We start from the raw sequence: 15,425 nt of genomic DNA on the forward strand, positions 1-15,425 counted from the left end.
CCGGCCCAGGGATCCAAAGCGTTCAGTGCAAAACCTGGCCAGCCGCCCGAGTGAGTAGGAGCCATGTGACTCTGGTGAGCTGGAGTGTGCAATTGCCTCCTGCTTCAGAGCTACCTGATCCGAATACTAAGCAGAGCGAGTGCCGGGCTGAGTGTAAGGTACTGAAGACACTGCAGAGAAAGGTGCTTATTCCAGAGGCATTACAAAGCATGGAGATTAAAGACCAGGGAGCCCAAATGGAGCCGCTGCTGCCTACGGTAAGAGACAACCTGCTGTCACGTAGATTAACAGCGTTTGCAGCAAAACCTGTCAGGCAAGTGGTCTGCTAGCCAGGTTCAGCGAGTGTACTTTTGGGGTGGTGGATAGCTCCCACGACATACGGACAGGGGTCTCCTCCCATCTCGGGTGACTGAAATGCATAACGCAAAGCACATGATTTTTTTTTCCCCCTTCTCAATATGGATGCACTACCATGATGAAATGTCTCATGTTTGCTGCTGTTTGAAGGGAGGGCTAGGTTTAGCAGCAGGGACAGCTGTGTGTCTCTTTCCCTGTCTGTTACTGCCTGTCTCTCTGTTGGGCTATGCAGTCAAGCCCCTGCAAAGAAGCCCCCTTTTTATCATGTTTCTTCTGTGGTAAATTTCCTCCCCGTGCCTCATCCCCCTGACAGTGAGGTAAGGGAATCTGCTGCTGTTGTAGCTCTAGAGATTTAGTCTCTGCAGAAACCAGGGGAAAGGAGAACTGAAGGACCATTTGTGTGTGTGTGTGTGTGTGTGTGTGTGTGTGTGTGTGTGTGTGTGTCTGTGTGTGCTGTCAGTTTCTCTCAAAGGGAAATGTTGTCATGGCTCACATACAAAGAAGGTATGTATTTTGGGGGGCAGGCACACAATTCAGTTTTGAATATCTGAAATGTTCCTGAACTGTCATTTAGAAATAGCCTGTTTATCTCTGGGTCATAAGCTGCCTCCCTAGATCTAGGGTGAGTTCTTGGGCGAGTAGTTGATTTGCCTCTCCTCTCCACGATCTCCGACTGGCTCACAGACTTTGTAGTTCTTCAGACACATCCTTTCTCAACCTAGAGCAGCTGATGTTGCTGTATTCATGGAAAAAAAGAAAACAACAACAACAACATTTTCTTGATGCAAAAGAGATGCCACACGCTAGCTTCCAGCCATCTATCAGCGCTGTCACAGCTCAGGACAGCAGAAATCTCCTCCCTGCACCAAACCAGGCCAAGGGGCTGTTCTCAGCTCTCTGTTACTCAGGTTGGTGACCCACCTTGCAGACTAGAGACTGGCGGCAAGCTGTCCGTTTCTGAGTCCATTCCTAGGCTTTGAACACATCTTTCAATCAAATCATTCCCCAGGGGGTGTGAGCGAATTCTGGGCCACTGTATTTTTAGGGCCTTACCTCTCCTGCCGGGCTCAAAATCTGTAAAAGATTCCAGTTTGCGTCCCGGAATTGGCTGTGGCTACTGAGCATGCCCAGTTCTCCTCAGGACGCCAGTCTTGGGCAGGGAGGGAAGCAGGGAGATGAGAATAATGCAGGAGTCACCACCAAGAATGGAGCCTAAATAAAAGGCAGGGGCAGTGTCAGAGAGGGGGAAAAAAGGAAAGCATGCCACTTAGCTTGCCTGCTTAAAAGTAGAGACATTTCTTTACAGATCAAAGTGGAGTTATTTTACAAAAATGAGACTAAAAGATTTGTCTGTATTCCCAAACTTGAATAGAAACATAAATTAGGATTCTGTGGGTACTCAGAATAAAGAGTGTCAAGAATGTCAGAGTATTATTGTACCCTAGATGAGAGAGAGGAACTACATACACAGGAATTGGGGAATGGAGATTTAAGGAAGATTAAGATATAAGAAAAAACTCATTTTTATGGGGAAGGGGTTTGGAAGTTGTCCTAGAAAAGCAGGCTGAAGTCAGTTTGATGTGGCATATGAATTGCCCCTTGTGGGGAATATTTAAAGGGTTTAGGACCAAATGAGGATTAACTGGAAAGATTTAGAAGATGATGACATTATTGGGCTAGATGGGCAATCAGTTTGTGGCTTAAAAGAGTAGAGAAAATACAAGTTTGGCTGGAAAAGAAGGTCTGCAGTAAGTTGGATGGACATTTTTGAAGAGTCAAAAGTGTGCAATTCATGTGGACAATGGCCAGCACAAAATAATTACATAGTTTAATGGCAGGAGAGAATCATGTTAGCAGTTCATTATAAGGAAAATAAACCTGAGAGGCTAGAAAGGTTGTTGAATTACTGGCCTATTTTTATACTTGTATAGTATTTTCAACTCCCTCAATTGCTTTTATGGCCTTTTTTTTTCCCCCTCAAAAAAATCATGTTGAGTAAAGCAGATTTTATTGTCTTAATTTTAAGTATAAGGAATGGAGGCACAGGGAGTTTGAATAACATGTCTAAGTGATGAATCCAGAACTACAATATAGGTCTTCTAAAACTAGTTCAGAAAAAAAAGCAGTATTTTTTTAACATTGCATTATTAACCAGGCCTATCATAATCAGATCCTCGGCTGGAGTTTCTGTGCTTGGAAGAGAAAGGAAGAAATAGTTTAGGGGTCTTTTTTAGAAAATTAATCAGATGACTTTGCAAGTAATAATGTGAAAGGTGCTATGGCATAATATTTTAAAACAAAGTCTTGTAGGTTCCAGCACTGCTATTTACATGCTGTATAGTCTTGGGTGGGTGATTAAGCCTTAGTTTCTTCAACTGAAAAATGGGAAGGAGATGGTACTTATCTCTTGTGTTTTGTGATGAGTAAATAAAATAATCTATGGGAAGTAACTGGTATTTAGTAAGTTCTCAATAAAGCTAGCTGCTATTATAATTGTTGATGGAAATACAGGCATTGAGATAAATTCTAAGTTTCAGGCTTTTATGAAAGATGGCTTATCAGTACTATTTGCTAAGAAGGAAAAGTGGGGAAATGGGACACTGGAAAACACTGTACAGTGGAGGTGGAAGGTGGGATTAATTATAGCTATGGAAACTTTGTAGTATGGTTGGAAAGCCATTTAGAAAGGCATTAAAAACCAAGATTAGATATGGGGCAGAAGCAGTCAGAGGTAGGTAAATAGAGGAGTAAGAGAGAAATAAAAATTATAAGAATGGATAAGTATGCCAAGTGAGTGAATGTATTAATCCTGACCTAAGTGGTAGGGTGGAATAGATTCCTTTTAAGCCTCCAATGTTTACCTTAATTTGGTATACCTAAGGTACATCTTAAGAGTTTGTGTGAAGGAGGCGCTGACATGTTCCTTTTTCTCTCAGTCCTTTTTAGGGAGCTTTGGAGATTATTTTCTTTTGCTGGACAAGGCCTCATTGCATCTGTAGGCCCTAATCACTCTAAGGGTTAGGACATTCAATTCTTCTAGGCTCAGAGTACAGCCTGGTAGCACCTAACTGTTCTGTCTGAAGCAATGGAACAAGCAAGGTTCAGAAGATTCATTCACTTATTAAATGCCTGCTGTTGGCCAAACATGTTCTTGGTGATGGGGTTACAGCAATGAATAAGACAGAGAAAAGCCCTGTCCACATGGACCTCACAATCTAGCTAATCTAGAGATAGGGGTCCATTTAACTCTTTGAGAGACTGCTATTTTCTCTTCAGATATTTAATCATTGTTATAAGCTCTTTGAGATGGGTATATATGGAGACTATATGTAATAGTAATGATGGTGACATCCTTACATCCTTTAGAACTCAAATATATTTAATTAAAAAAATTTTTTGGCAAAAAAAAAAAAAAGAACTCAAATAGTCAGAGAGCATGGCCAGAAAAATAATCACACTTCCAATGTGTCATTTATTTCTAACCTTGGAATGAGTTGTTTCAGAAGTCTAAACTGGGTATAGATAGACTACAGTGCATTGCAAGGTGCTTCAAGTGAATGGAGACATGTGGGTGCCACTCTCAACCCCTTTCTCTATGTAGAGAAGCTGCCACTCTTCCCTTCTCATATCTCATAGGATACATGACACTTGATCATTTGGCTTTCTGTGAAGATACTACTTTCAATCTGTATAGTAAATAGTAGTTAAGTTTTATTTATTGTTAGATAAATGTAAATTAAAGTTCTAATATATTCTTCCACTTGAAACAGTTGTCTCAGATACTCCTTGGGGGTGTGTTGCTCTTATTTAGGAAAAGGGAATAACTAGTATATAATGCATCTGTTTTGTACAATCATATATGTTTTGGTCAGAGAAGGACTGTAGCAATCAATTGGAGACTAGATTTTAGACTGACTTCTTAATTTACGGATGATGAAACTGAACATCAAAGAGATAAGGACATGTATTTAAGGGCAGGCACTTATACTAGTTAATGGAAAAGCTTGGTCTAGAGTCCCCATCTTGATTCCCAGTTCATCATTCTTTCCACTGTCCTATTCTAGCATAGAGTAAACAGATGAGTACTGAATTAAAATAATGACGGTAATTAGTCTTTGTGAAGTAGTAATAGGTATTGTCTCAGGCTTGTGCTAAGCACAAATATCTCTAGTCTTTATGATAATCCTGAGAGGTTGCTAATATTATCTAGCCTTGACAGATGAGAAACTGATGCTCAGAGGACTGAATAAGTTACCCAGGTTCACATAGCTAATAAATACTGAGCTAGGATTTAAAAATATTGCACCTAACTAAAAAGTGGCTCGATTCTTTTAAATTAAAGCCAATTAGAAAATAAATAGGAATCACATTATAAAGTGGGCTTTCATATCTACCTCTTCAAAAATGAAAGTACTGTGAAACAAGGTGCTATAAAATGTAAGGCATTGTAGGCCACATATTGCATGATTCCATTTATTGAAATGTCCATAATAGGCAAATTCTTGGAGACTAAAGTAGATTAATGGTTGCCGGGGCTTGGGGTGTAGTGGAGAATTAAGAATGACTGCTAACAGCTATGGGGTTTCTTTTTGGAGTGATGGAAATGCTCTGGAAGTAGATAGTGGTGATGGTCGCACAACATTGTGAAAGTACTAAACACCACTGAATTGTACACTGCAAAATGATCAATTTTATGTAAGAAAAAGTAAGTTATTATTTAGCCATTAGCACTAACGGAGAAAGTTGAGGATCTAAACAATGCTTGTATCATTCATATTTATATAAATCAAGGAAAGGGCAAATAAAATACTCATAAAAGTTAAAAATAACTTCACACACACACACAAACACACACCGAGATAGTCTCTTCCACAGAATTTATTCTCTTTGTGATAATAATGCTGAGGTTGGCCAGGGTTTCAGCAAACTATCTGTAGACCCAGAGGTCTTTTGAAAATGTATCTTCAAATCTGAGTTAATAGAGTGTATGGCACATGTTATGTGTAAGAGAGGAAGAGAACTATTTAACTTGGGTCAAGTTGTTATTTCTTCTCTGAATCACCTTTATAAGTTTCTCTTGATACTCTTTAAACTTTAACATAAGGAAAATTAAGCAACTAAGTTTCTAAGAAGCATTAAAGCTTATTTTGTGTTACTAACATTTTTTAAAGTCATTGTTGGTCTAGCCTCATAAAATATTATGTTACTGTATGGTATATAGTAAGTCTAACTACAAAGAAAACATCAATGATTAACATTTTTTTAAACCTTTTAAAAAAATTTATTTGTTTTTTATTTTTTGGCTGTATTGGGTCTTCCTTGCTGCACGGCAGCTTTCTCTAGTTGCGGCGAGCGGGGGCGACTCTTCTTTGTGGTGCATGGGCTTCTCATTGTGGTGGCTTCTCTTGTTGCGGAGCACAGGCTCTAGGCACGCGAGCTTTAATAATTGCAGCACACGGGCTCAGTAGTTGTGGCTCACAGGCTTAGTTGCTCCAGGCATATGGGATCTTCCCAGACCAGGGAGCGAACCAGTGTCCCCTGCATTGGCAGGCAGATTCTTAACCACTACACCACCAGGGAAGTCCCAAAATTGTGCCATTTTACAATTAGCTGTATAAGGGTTTTGGTTTTGCACATTTTTTCCAACACTTGGTATTTTCTGGTTTTGTTTTGTTTTGTTTTGTTTTTAGTAAATCCATTCTGAGTGTGAAGTATGCTGCTGTGATTTTGATTTGCATTTTCATAGTGACTAATTGTCTTAGTCCATTGGGGTTACTGTTACAAAACACCGTAGACTTGGGTGGTTTACTAACAACAGAAATTTATTTGGCACAATTCTGGAGACTGGGAAGTCCAAGACCAAGAATTGGCAGATTTGATACCTGGTGAGAGCCCTTTCCTGGTTCATAGATAGCCATCTTTTAGCATGTTCTCACTGTGGAGGTGGGAAGAGAGCTGTCTGGGCCTCTTTCATAAGGGTACTAATCCCAAAGGCCTTATCTTCTAATACCATCACATTGGAGATTAGGTTTCAACATCTGAATTTTTGGGGAACACAAATACCCAGTCTATAGCACTAACTTTTTATGTGCTTATTAGCCATTTGTATCTCTTCTTTGATGAAATGTCTATTAAATCTTTTGCCCATTTAAAAAATTGGTTATCATCTTCTTGACTTGTAAGAGTTTTTTTAAAAAATATATTTTGGATAAAGGATTCTTGTCAGAAATATGATTTGCAAATGTGTTCTCACTGTCTGGCCTTGTCTTTTAACTTTCTTAATGGTGACCTTTGAAACACAAAAGTTTTATTAATTTTGATGATGTGCAATTTATTAATTTTTTCTTTTACTGATTGTGCTTTTGGTGTTGAATTTAAGAACTCTGCCTAGACCAAGGTCACAAAATTTTCTTGTATGTTTTTTTCTAGAAGTTTTATAGTTTCAGCTCCTACATGTAGATGAATGATCCATTCTGAGTTAGTTTTTGTGTATGGTGTGAGATAAGAGTTAAGTCCTCTTTATTGTTTTTGCTTTTTTAAAAAAATATACAGATATCCAATTGTCCTAGCACCATTTGCTGAAAAGACCACCTTTCTCCGTTGAATTGTCTTGGGAGCTTTGTTGAAATTAAATCGACTATAAATATAAGGTTATTTTTTTGGATGCTGAATTCTGTCTGTTCATCTATGTGAATATCCTTACCCTAATACCACACTGTCTGATTATTGAAGCTTTATAGTAAAATTTGAAATCAGGTAGTATAAACCCTTCAACTTTGTTCTTCTTTTTCAAAGTTGTTTTGGCTATTCTAGGTCCCACATGTCCATATAAATTTTAGGGCCCACTTGTTGATTGCTATGAAAAGCCTACAAGGGTCTTAATAGCAACTGATTGCTTTGAATTTATAGATCAATTTGGGGAGAATTACCTTCTTGACAATATTGGGTCTTCCAAACGTATATGTGAACTGTCTCTCCATATATTTAGATCTTTAATTTCTTGTAGTAGTGTTTTCTAGTGTTATTTGTTTTAGTGAGGACTTCTATGTACTGTATCAAGGATGACACAAAAATTCCTGAGGTGCCATTTGTATAGAAGTTTCTATATTAAGCTTAGGCCCAATTCCAACTTGTTCAGAACTCCAGAGGTTTTCTCAGATGGCAAAAATGGAGTTTAATCTACAGACTCGGTGGGATAGAGTGAGAATGTATAATAGCCAAGGACTCTGTATAATTTTGATTTAGTGATAAAGTTCTTATATTATCAGTATCATCAAGAATTGCTCATTCATCATGAAAATTATGCTCTAAGGATCTAATAAGCAAGTTTTGAATTTTCCCATTCCATATTGAATGTGTTAGGTTGCCTGGGTTCCTCCAACATTTATTTGTACCTCTGCTTCTTCTTGCTTATCCTGCAAAACCAAAATTATTCAGAGAAGGCTATTGCTTTCCTAATGACTATTTTCTTCTTTTTGACAATGAGGGTTTGAAATCAGAGATGATGACCTAGTCAAATTCCAGAAAGCAAGTGCCATAAAAAGTAGTTAGATATATAACAACTACTGTAAAACACAGCTCTGCTTACGAAGCACATTTAATTATCATTAGATTCATGCTGCTTCTTTCATAAATACAGTGGGGATTTTCTGTTGATATTTAAGCTGCTCTGGTAATAAGCCTCTTCAAACTCTTTTTGATTTTCTCCGACACAAGAATATAGTTAAAAAATGAAAAAGAAATGCAGACAGCAAGACACAGACCTAATATATAATATGATTTGTGATTTGAGTGCATACTATGCACTTTAGGTTTCATTAACACATAACTTCATAGTATAAAGCCTGTAAAAAAATCTGATTTTTATGTAATTTTACAGAGCATCTCTAGTAGATACAAAATTTTGGTATTTTTTTCCCCCCAAAACCTTAAAACCTTAAACTCAAAGACCACTTGCATCAGAATCAACAGGAGAACTCATTAAAAACCCAAGTTCTGGGTCTTACTCAAGCTTATAGGCTTAGAATATCAAAGGGGTGGTGCCAATAAACAAACAATTTAAAGAACTCTCTAGGTGATTCTTTTTTTTCTTTTTCTTTTTTTTTTGCGCTACGCGGGCCTCTCACTGTTGTGGCCTCTCCCGCTGCGGAGCACAGGCTCCGGACACGCAGGCTCAGCGGCCATGGCTCACGGGCCCAGCCGCTCCGCGGCATGTGGGATCTTCCCGGACGAGGGCACAAAGCTGTGTCCCCTGCATCGGCAGGCGGACTCTCAACCACTGCGCCACCAGGGAAGCCCCTAGGTGATTCTTATGATCATGAAAGTTTGAGAATCTTTACCTTAAAAAAATAACAAAATAAAAAATTATGTCTTTGAATTATTTTACTTGTGGGAATGCTAGGAGACCAAATTTTACAATAAAATAAAGTGACCTTTTTTTAAATAAATCGTAATGGATTAGAAAATTAAGTTCTTACTGCCTGTTTTACTCATTTAGCATTTATTACGTATTACATATCATTTTGCAATTTATATATGTATACAAAACTATTTTTATTTATATATAAATACACACATATATAACTTGTTTCCTCAATTAGAGTGCTAGATTCTTAAAAGTAGAGTCTACTTCAGACAATTTTGTGCTGCTCTCACAGAGTCAAGGGCATGGAAAGTCCTTTTTATACATATCATGGGTTATTAGGCAGCAACACTAGTAGACACCAGTTGTCAAGAACTAAAACTCTGAAGTCATACAGTTCTAACTGTTCTAATTAGTGGGTATGCCAACTTTGGCAAGTTGCCTAGCGGTTCAAAGCCTCACTTTTCTTATCTATAAAATAGGGATGATAACAATAATAGCATCTACCTCATGGGTTTGTGAGAATCAGTGAATTATGTACGTATTACCTACATAATTATGAACCCATGCATTTATATATATGTTATACTTCTAGGAGTAATGACAAAAATAATAGCAATTATTGTTATTATTGGCTTAATATTTTTCCTTTTGATTGAAAATAATTACATCAAAGATTTTTATACCTAATATGCATAATTCTTTCGATCATTGACTCAGTAATGCTTATTCAATAACTTTATTTATTCATCTGACAGTAATAAGATGAATAATAATATAACCTGGTAAGTATATTTTTCCTAATTATAAAATTAATACTTATTTTTTAGGGTAGCTTAGAAAACATAGAAAAATAAATATAAAAGAAAACATTCATTTTGCTATTTTTTAGCTCTTTATTTTGAGATAATTTTGTACCTAAAGAATAATTGCAAAAACAGTACGAAGAGTTCCTGTATACCTTTTGTCCACCTTGCCATGTTAATATCTTACATAACTATAGTTAGTAATTAAATCCAGGAACTTAACATTGATACAATTCTATTAACTAAACCAAATATCTTTTAGGGTATCACCGGTTTTTCCACTAATGTCCTTCCCTTATCTTTCATAACTTTGACACTCTTGAGGTGTACAGTCAGTTTTTTTGTAGATTATCTCTCAATTTGTGCTTGTCTTAAGTTCTCCTAATTAGATTGAGGTTATGCATTTTTTTTGTCAAGAATATGACCAAAATGAAATGAACCCTTCTCAGTGCATCATATCAGGGGATAGATGATATCTTATTTCCGGGGATATTAATCTTGATTACAGTTGGATTTTCCACTGTAAAGTTAAAAAGTTTCCCTTCGTAATGATATCTTAGGGGAGATACTTTGAGACTATGCAAATATCTTGTTTCTCTTCAAACTTTTGCCTACTAATTTTAGCATTCATCAATGAATATTTCCTGCTTATTACCTATTTATTACTGTGCTATTTGCTTAATAGTGACTTGTTATTTCTCTCATTCTTTTTGCATTTAGAAATTAGAATTTTTTCCTATAGGGAAGAGCTGTCACTTCTCCGCCATTTATTTATTTATTCAATTGCTTATTTCATATGGACTCAAAGATATTTATTTTATTTTATGGGCCATAACACAATACTCTCAGAATTCACTTTGTTGCTCAAATGGTTTCATCTTTGGACATTAGGAACTCCTTTCAACTGGCTCTCATCATTTCAATATGCTCCCATTCTTTATTTGAGCACTTTCTTAGTATCTGGGGCCATAATATTTTCCAGGGTCATCTTGTATTTACCCTGCCTCAGCCCTGGAATCAGCTATTTCTTTAAGGAGCTACTAGGCTAAGTTTTGAGGCTATTTATAAATATTGCTAAATTTTTTTTCCAGAAAGATTGTATAACCAGTTTTCACTTTCACTTGAAGTTTCACTAGCGTTTTAAAAACGGTGACAATTCGCCTGGTAAACATTTTACCAACACTTTCTTCTGTGTTCCATTTCTAACTTTGTTTACCATTAGGTAGTGTTTTTCTGTGAAGTAGGTTTCTTTTAAAAATCACAGTTCAGAAGAAACATTGAACTATTTGAAAAATTCCTCAGTTTAGTTCACCTTGCTTAAGGTATTACTGAAATGCTGCATAAGACAATCACTAACATCTCTTTTATACGTGGCTCCCTTGTACAGGGAAGGTATGAACCTCAAGCCCGTTATTACAGATCAGTACTAGATACCATTTTGGCCATGAGAATTTTCAGTCTTCTTTGAATGAATGAAATGGTTCGTCTACTTCCTCAAAAGCCACAGACATTATTTAAAAAATTTTTTTTTAAAGAATGAAGTTAAGATCAGTCCAGGGACTTCCCCGGCGGTCCAGTGGTTAAGACTCTGCCTTCCAATGCAGGAGGCGTGGGTTCAATCCCTGGTTGGGGAACTAAGATCCCACATGCCATGGGGTGCGACCAGAAACATAAAAAAAAAAAAAAAGATCAGTCCAATTAATAAGGTGTTACAGTGTCTTATCCTTTTCCTCGACCTTACTATTAGTCTATGTTAGACTAGATATACACACTCAGATTTTATTAGTTGTATTAAGATGATTCTTATGTACAGTACTTTCAATTTTTTCAGTCCTTAAGATGAGACTATCATTCTTATTTGAGCCATTTAGAACCTTTCATGTCATCAAAACCGTGTTGAAGAAGTACTTGAAGATCCTGATAGATGGCAAACTTGACAGAAGTAAAATTTCTAGACCTTCCTATATATTGTTACTTAAATAAAACATGATTTGGACCCTGTGCATAATTCTCTGATTTAATAATTCTTTTTATCTTTAAAAAGATGAAAAAAAATTAGTTTTTAAAAACTGGGATTAGGATTAATCTATTTTAAATCAAGTAATTTAGTGACAGATATACAACAGTCATTGTTTTATATTTGTCTTGACATTGTGAGTAAGAAAGTACTTTCTATTTAGGTCTTTCTTTAACATAAATTTCCATTATAAATGGTTATCATAAAAGCTAAATAATAACAATTCCTGAATATCAGTTCTCTTAGCCTGATATTAGAAGCTGTTTAGATACCAGTGCCAGTCTAATAAAAGAAGTTGGAATCTCCAGTACAGACCATTTCTGTAATGTAAGGTAACAAAATATTTTTTTTTGGACAAAAATGCAGAAATGGTGAACTTAGTGTTGACTTTGTCCATTCAAAAATCAGTGATGCTTTCTCGTAATTCAGGGAATTCTAACCATAGTATATTCACTTAAAACATATTGAGTCAGCCTTGAACCCAGCTTTAAAAAGATCAGCCTTTCACAAACTTGATTTTAGTAGCTTATAATTTCACTTGTTCCCTTTTATGATTTAAAAATGTTATTTCACTTGCTTTCACATCCTAAACTTCACTATCTCTCTTAGCTATATAATTCAGTACTCCTAGTCTTTCTCATCTAAACAGATTTCTCCCATTTTTGTAGATGGTTGCATGGTCTGGCATAGGACAAAATGGGCTTATGCCTTTGATTCCCTAGAATAGTGATATATCTTGATTCAAAGTATCTAGTTAGCTCAATAGTTCTCTTGATTTCAAATAGACCAAATATTTTCGAATGAATTCTACTACCTAATTTAATGGTTGCATTGAAGCTTTTGACATTAGAATCAGTTTTTCTTGGAAAAATATACTTTCCTGATGTTTTTCTTGGTTCAGAAGATATCTTGAAGAGGGAATTGAAAGCCTTCAAAAGTTTATTGAATCTCAGATTCTTCCATAAAATAATAATTTGATGATGATGTTTCAATAATTTATAGACGCATGTTTATATTTATCTTAAAAGTACCTGCATATATAGAAAGCAAGAAGCAAGAGCACTTGACAAAATGCAATTGAACTTTAATACAAGCGTTAATATATAAATAGTTCATATTGTTTAATCTGAAATTTCAATCAATTAATTTACATTAATTACATTTATAGTAGCCCTTATATTGGGTAAGAATGGAGGGGGTAAAGAAGTAGGTTTACTGTCTTTTAAGAAATGCAGCAAGGATTCTACTTCCTCGGGGAGGTATCATGAAATGTTCCAGTCATGGGCTTAAGAAATATTTTGCACTGCTTTGATCATGATGTCTTTGTGCAGGTGATCTATGATAAAGGGAGAATAAGATCAGACAAATAAATAAGGCTCAAAGATAATTAAAATGATCTTTTTAAGTCAATAGTTTCAGTGTTCTGTGTTCTTTTATGAGATGGTCAGTCAGGTGCGGCCACAAGAAGAAACAGAGTAGAGGCTGAGGAAAATAAAATTTTCCATCCTTATCCAGTATTCTTCAAAGAAAAACAAACACACAAACTGAAAAAAACAAAGACAAAAACAACATTTGTTAAAACATTTTGAGGACTTTCTGGACTACAATTTGAAATGACCATAAGGTTAGATTAAAATTAAGTATGGATGGATCTTAATCCATCTAACGCTTCACAATAAGCAATTAGGCATGAGAGTAGAGACCATTTGATTTTCAGAGGTAATAATTTAATAATCAGAAGCAATCGAGGAGGACATTATGCTAAGTGAAATAAACCAGACGCAGAAAGACAAATACTGCATGATCTCACTTATATGTGGAATCTGAAATAGTCACATAGAAGCAGAGAACAGGAGAGTGATTACCAGGGTTTGGGGAGAAAGGGAAATGGGGAGGTGTTGGTCAAAGGGTACAGAATTTCAGTTACGGAGAATAAATACTTTCTGGAGATCTACTGTAAAAAAAAGTGAACAGAATATATAAACATAATAAGGTGGGAGCACTTTTATACAAATTTTGTCAATATTGAACAAAAGATATGATGATTGAAACTATATGTCAGTTGATCAAGTACTGATAAATATATCAAGCCAAATTATGTATGTGTCTGGAACAATGTGATTACAAGTGACACAGCAAAATAAAGAGATAAAGAAAGGTTATTAAATAAATGATGCTAGGGCACTTCACTATTTTGGAAATTAAGTTCAGATTCTTATTTTTACTTCCTTCTGACTAAATGCCAGATTAAACATTGTAGAAATAGGTGTGTTGATCTGTGTATCTCTTTGGGCTATCAAGCTGTTTAAACATTAAAGAAACAGAAGATATATACATATCTATATCATGTCTGTCTATGGAAGCAATTGAGAATTGGAAGGGACTTTTATCTCTAAAAATAGAGTTTTGTTCTATGTTTTATGGTCAGTCAGTTGTGGAAGAGATATAGGAGAGGCTTAGGAAAACCATGTATATTATACTCACGGGCCATAGAGAGGGACTTGCTGCATGTTATCCAGGGTCGAGGGGAAGCACCAGGTTTTAGTCAAGTGGCAGAAGACAAGAGCAAGGAAAAAGTTGAGGCCAGAGCCTTTATTGGGGTTTCTGCAGGAAAGGCAAGTCAGGGTAAGCAGTTTAGAACTGTCCAGTTTGAATACTTCTGGCAGGCTTTGGCTATAGGGGTGGTCTCTAGTTGTCTGGTTACCTGTCCCTAGGGTGATATAGGGCAAGAGAAATATTGGCTTGGCTGTGTGAGTTAGATAAGGAGGAAGTTGAGGGTATAGACTTGGGATTGGTTGGTTGCATATGAAAGTCATGTTTCATATGTTCTTAAGTTCTTAATTTTCTTTAGAATTTAGCTAGCCCTGGAAGGAGCAGTCTTTCCCTGGGTCTGTAAGGTACAAACAATACAGAAACTAAAGTTACCATAATTGGTTCTGTGATGAATGGATGTCAAATAGATAAATACAGAATCTAAGAAAACACAGAACAAATGGATATCCTGTATTAATCTATAAATTCTCTTTAAAAATAAAATTAAAAAAGTACCTTTCAGGCCAGGTGTGACCAACCCACTTTATCTACTGATACATCCATTTGTGGGAAGGATTTTGGGAATTCCCCCAATAAGTTTTTCTCTCTTGGTTTTATATGCTCCCATGAAACTATGGACTTCGATGGAAATTTTAGTAAAAATTGCAGATATATCAGTAATATTTTTTTATATTACATAATCTCGTGATATTTGTCCATAGCTAATGTACGTGTGTGTATATGTATGTATGCATACGTATATATAACATCAACAAAGAGAAATATATAGGAAAGACAACGTATAATTCTCATTAGCCTCACACTGATTTTTCTCCCTACCCTTTCACAAGTGGATTAGTGATTATTTAATGTTGATCTGACTTTCTAATTACATATTCCTTTCTGATAAGCCATTACAGTGGTTTTATATTATGTGAGTAAAGATACAGGAGTTCACCTTTGATTATTTTGGATAAAGCCTGCATAAGAAAACACATTATATTGTTTGGACTTTGATATATTTTCAAGAAGCTAAGATTTTTTTAAAAAATGTAATACTCCCAAAGAATTTAGTGTTGGCTGAACATTCAAAATGAAAACCAAGTAAAGGAATTTTACGTAAGTCTGAGGGCCAGTTAAAATAAAGATCAATGAACATTTGTCAAATGCTGAGAATGTGTTTGGAAACTTTTTGAATCTTGTTCATTTTTGTTCACCTGAATTATATACAAAAATCCATTTAATATTAATAAGCATTTACCTATGGATGAGGGAAAGAGACTAAGGAAAAGATTCATTACAGACAACTTCTCTGCTGCACGTGACTGTTCTATGAATTAAATCAAGCTTT

General features: G+C 35.9%; 1 protein-coding gene across 6 annotated transcripts in view; it reads left to right on the forward strand.

The window, feature by feature from the left end:
- Positions 1-209: 209 nt before the first annotated feature.
- Positions 210-15,425, forward strand: part of SLC4A10 (solute carrier family 4 member 10) — a gene marked incomplete at both ends in the record, with an annotated part of 310,841 nt that continues 295,625 nt past the window's right edge. For 5 of the 6 annotated variants that reach the window (XM_082841780.1, XM_082841783.1, XM_082841781.1 and 2 more), the window contains one exon: positions 210-257. In XM_082841780.1, the coding sequence (XP_082697906.1) occupies positions 210-257 (48 nt within the window). Of the gene's footprint in view, positions 258-1,150; positions 1,270-15,425 lie in introns of those variants that run through there. The other variant, XM_082841777.1, reaches the window with a different exon arrangement.

The sequence above is a fragment of the Leucopleurus acutus genome, assembly GCF_964270905.1.
Source record: "Leucopleurus acutus genome assembly, chromosome: 6".
NCBI lineage: Eukaryota > Metazoa > Chordata > Mammalia > Artiodactyla > Delphinidae > Leucopleurus > Leucopleurus acutus.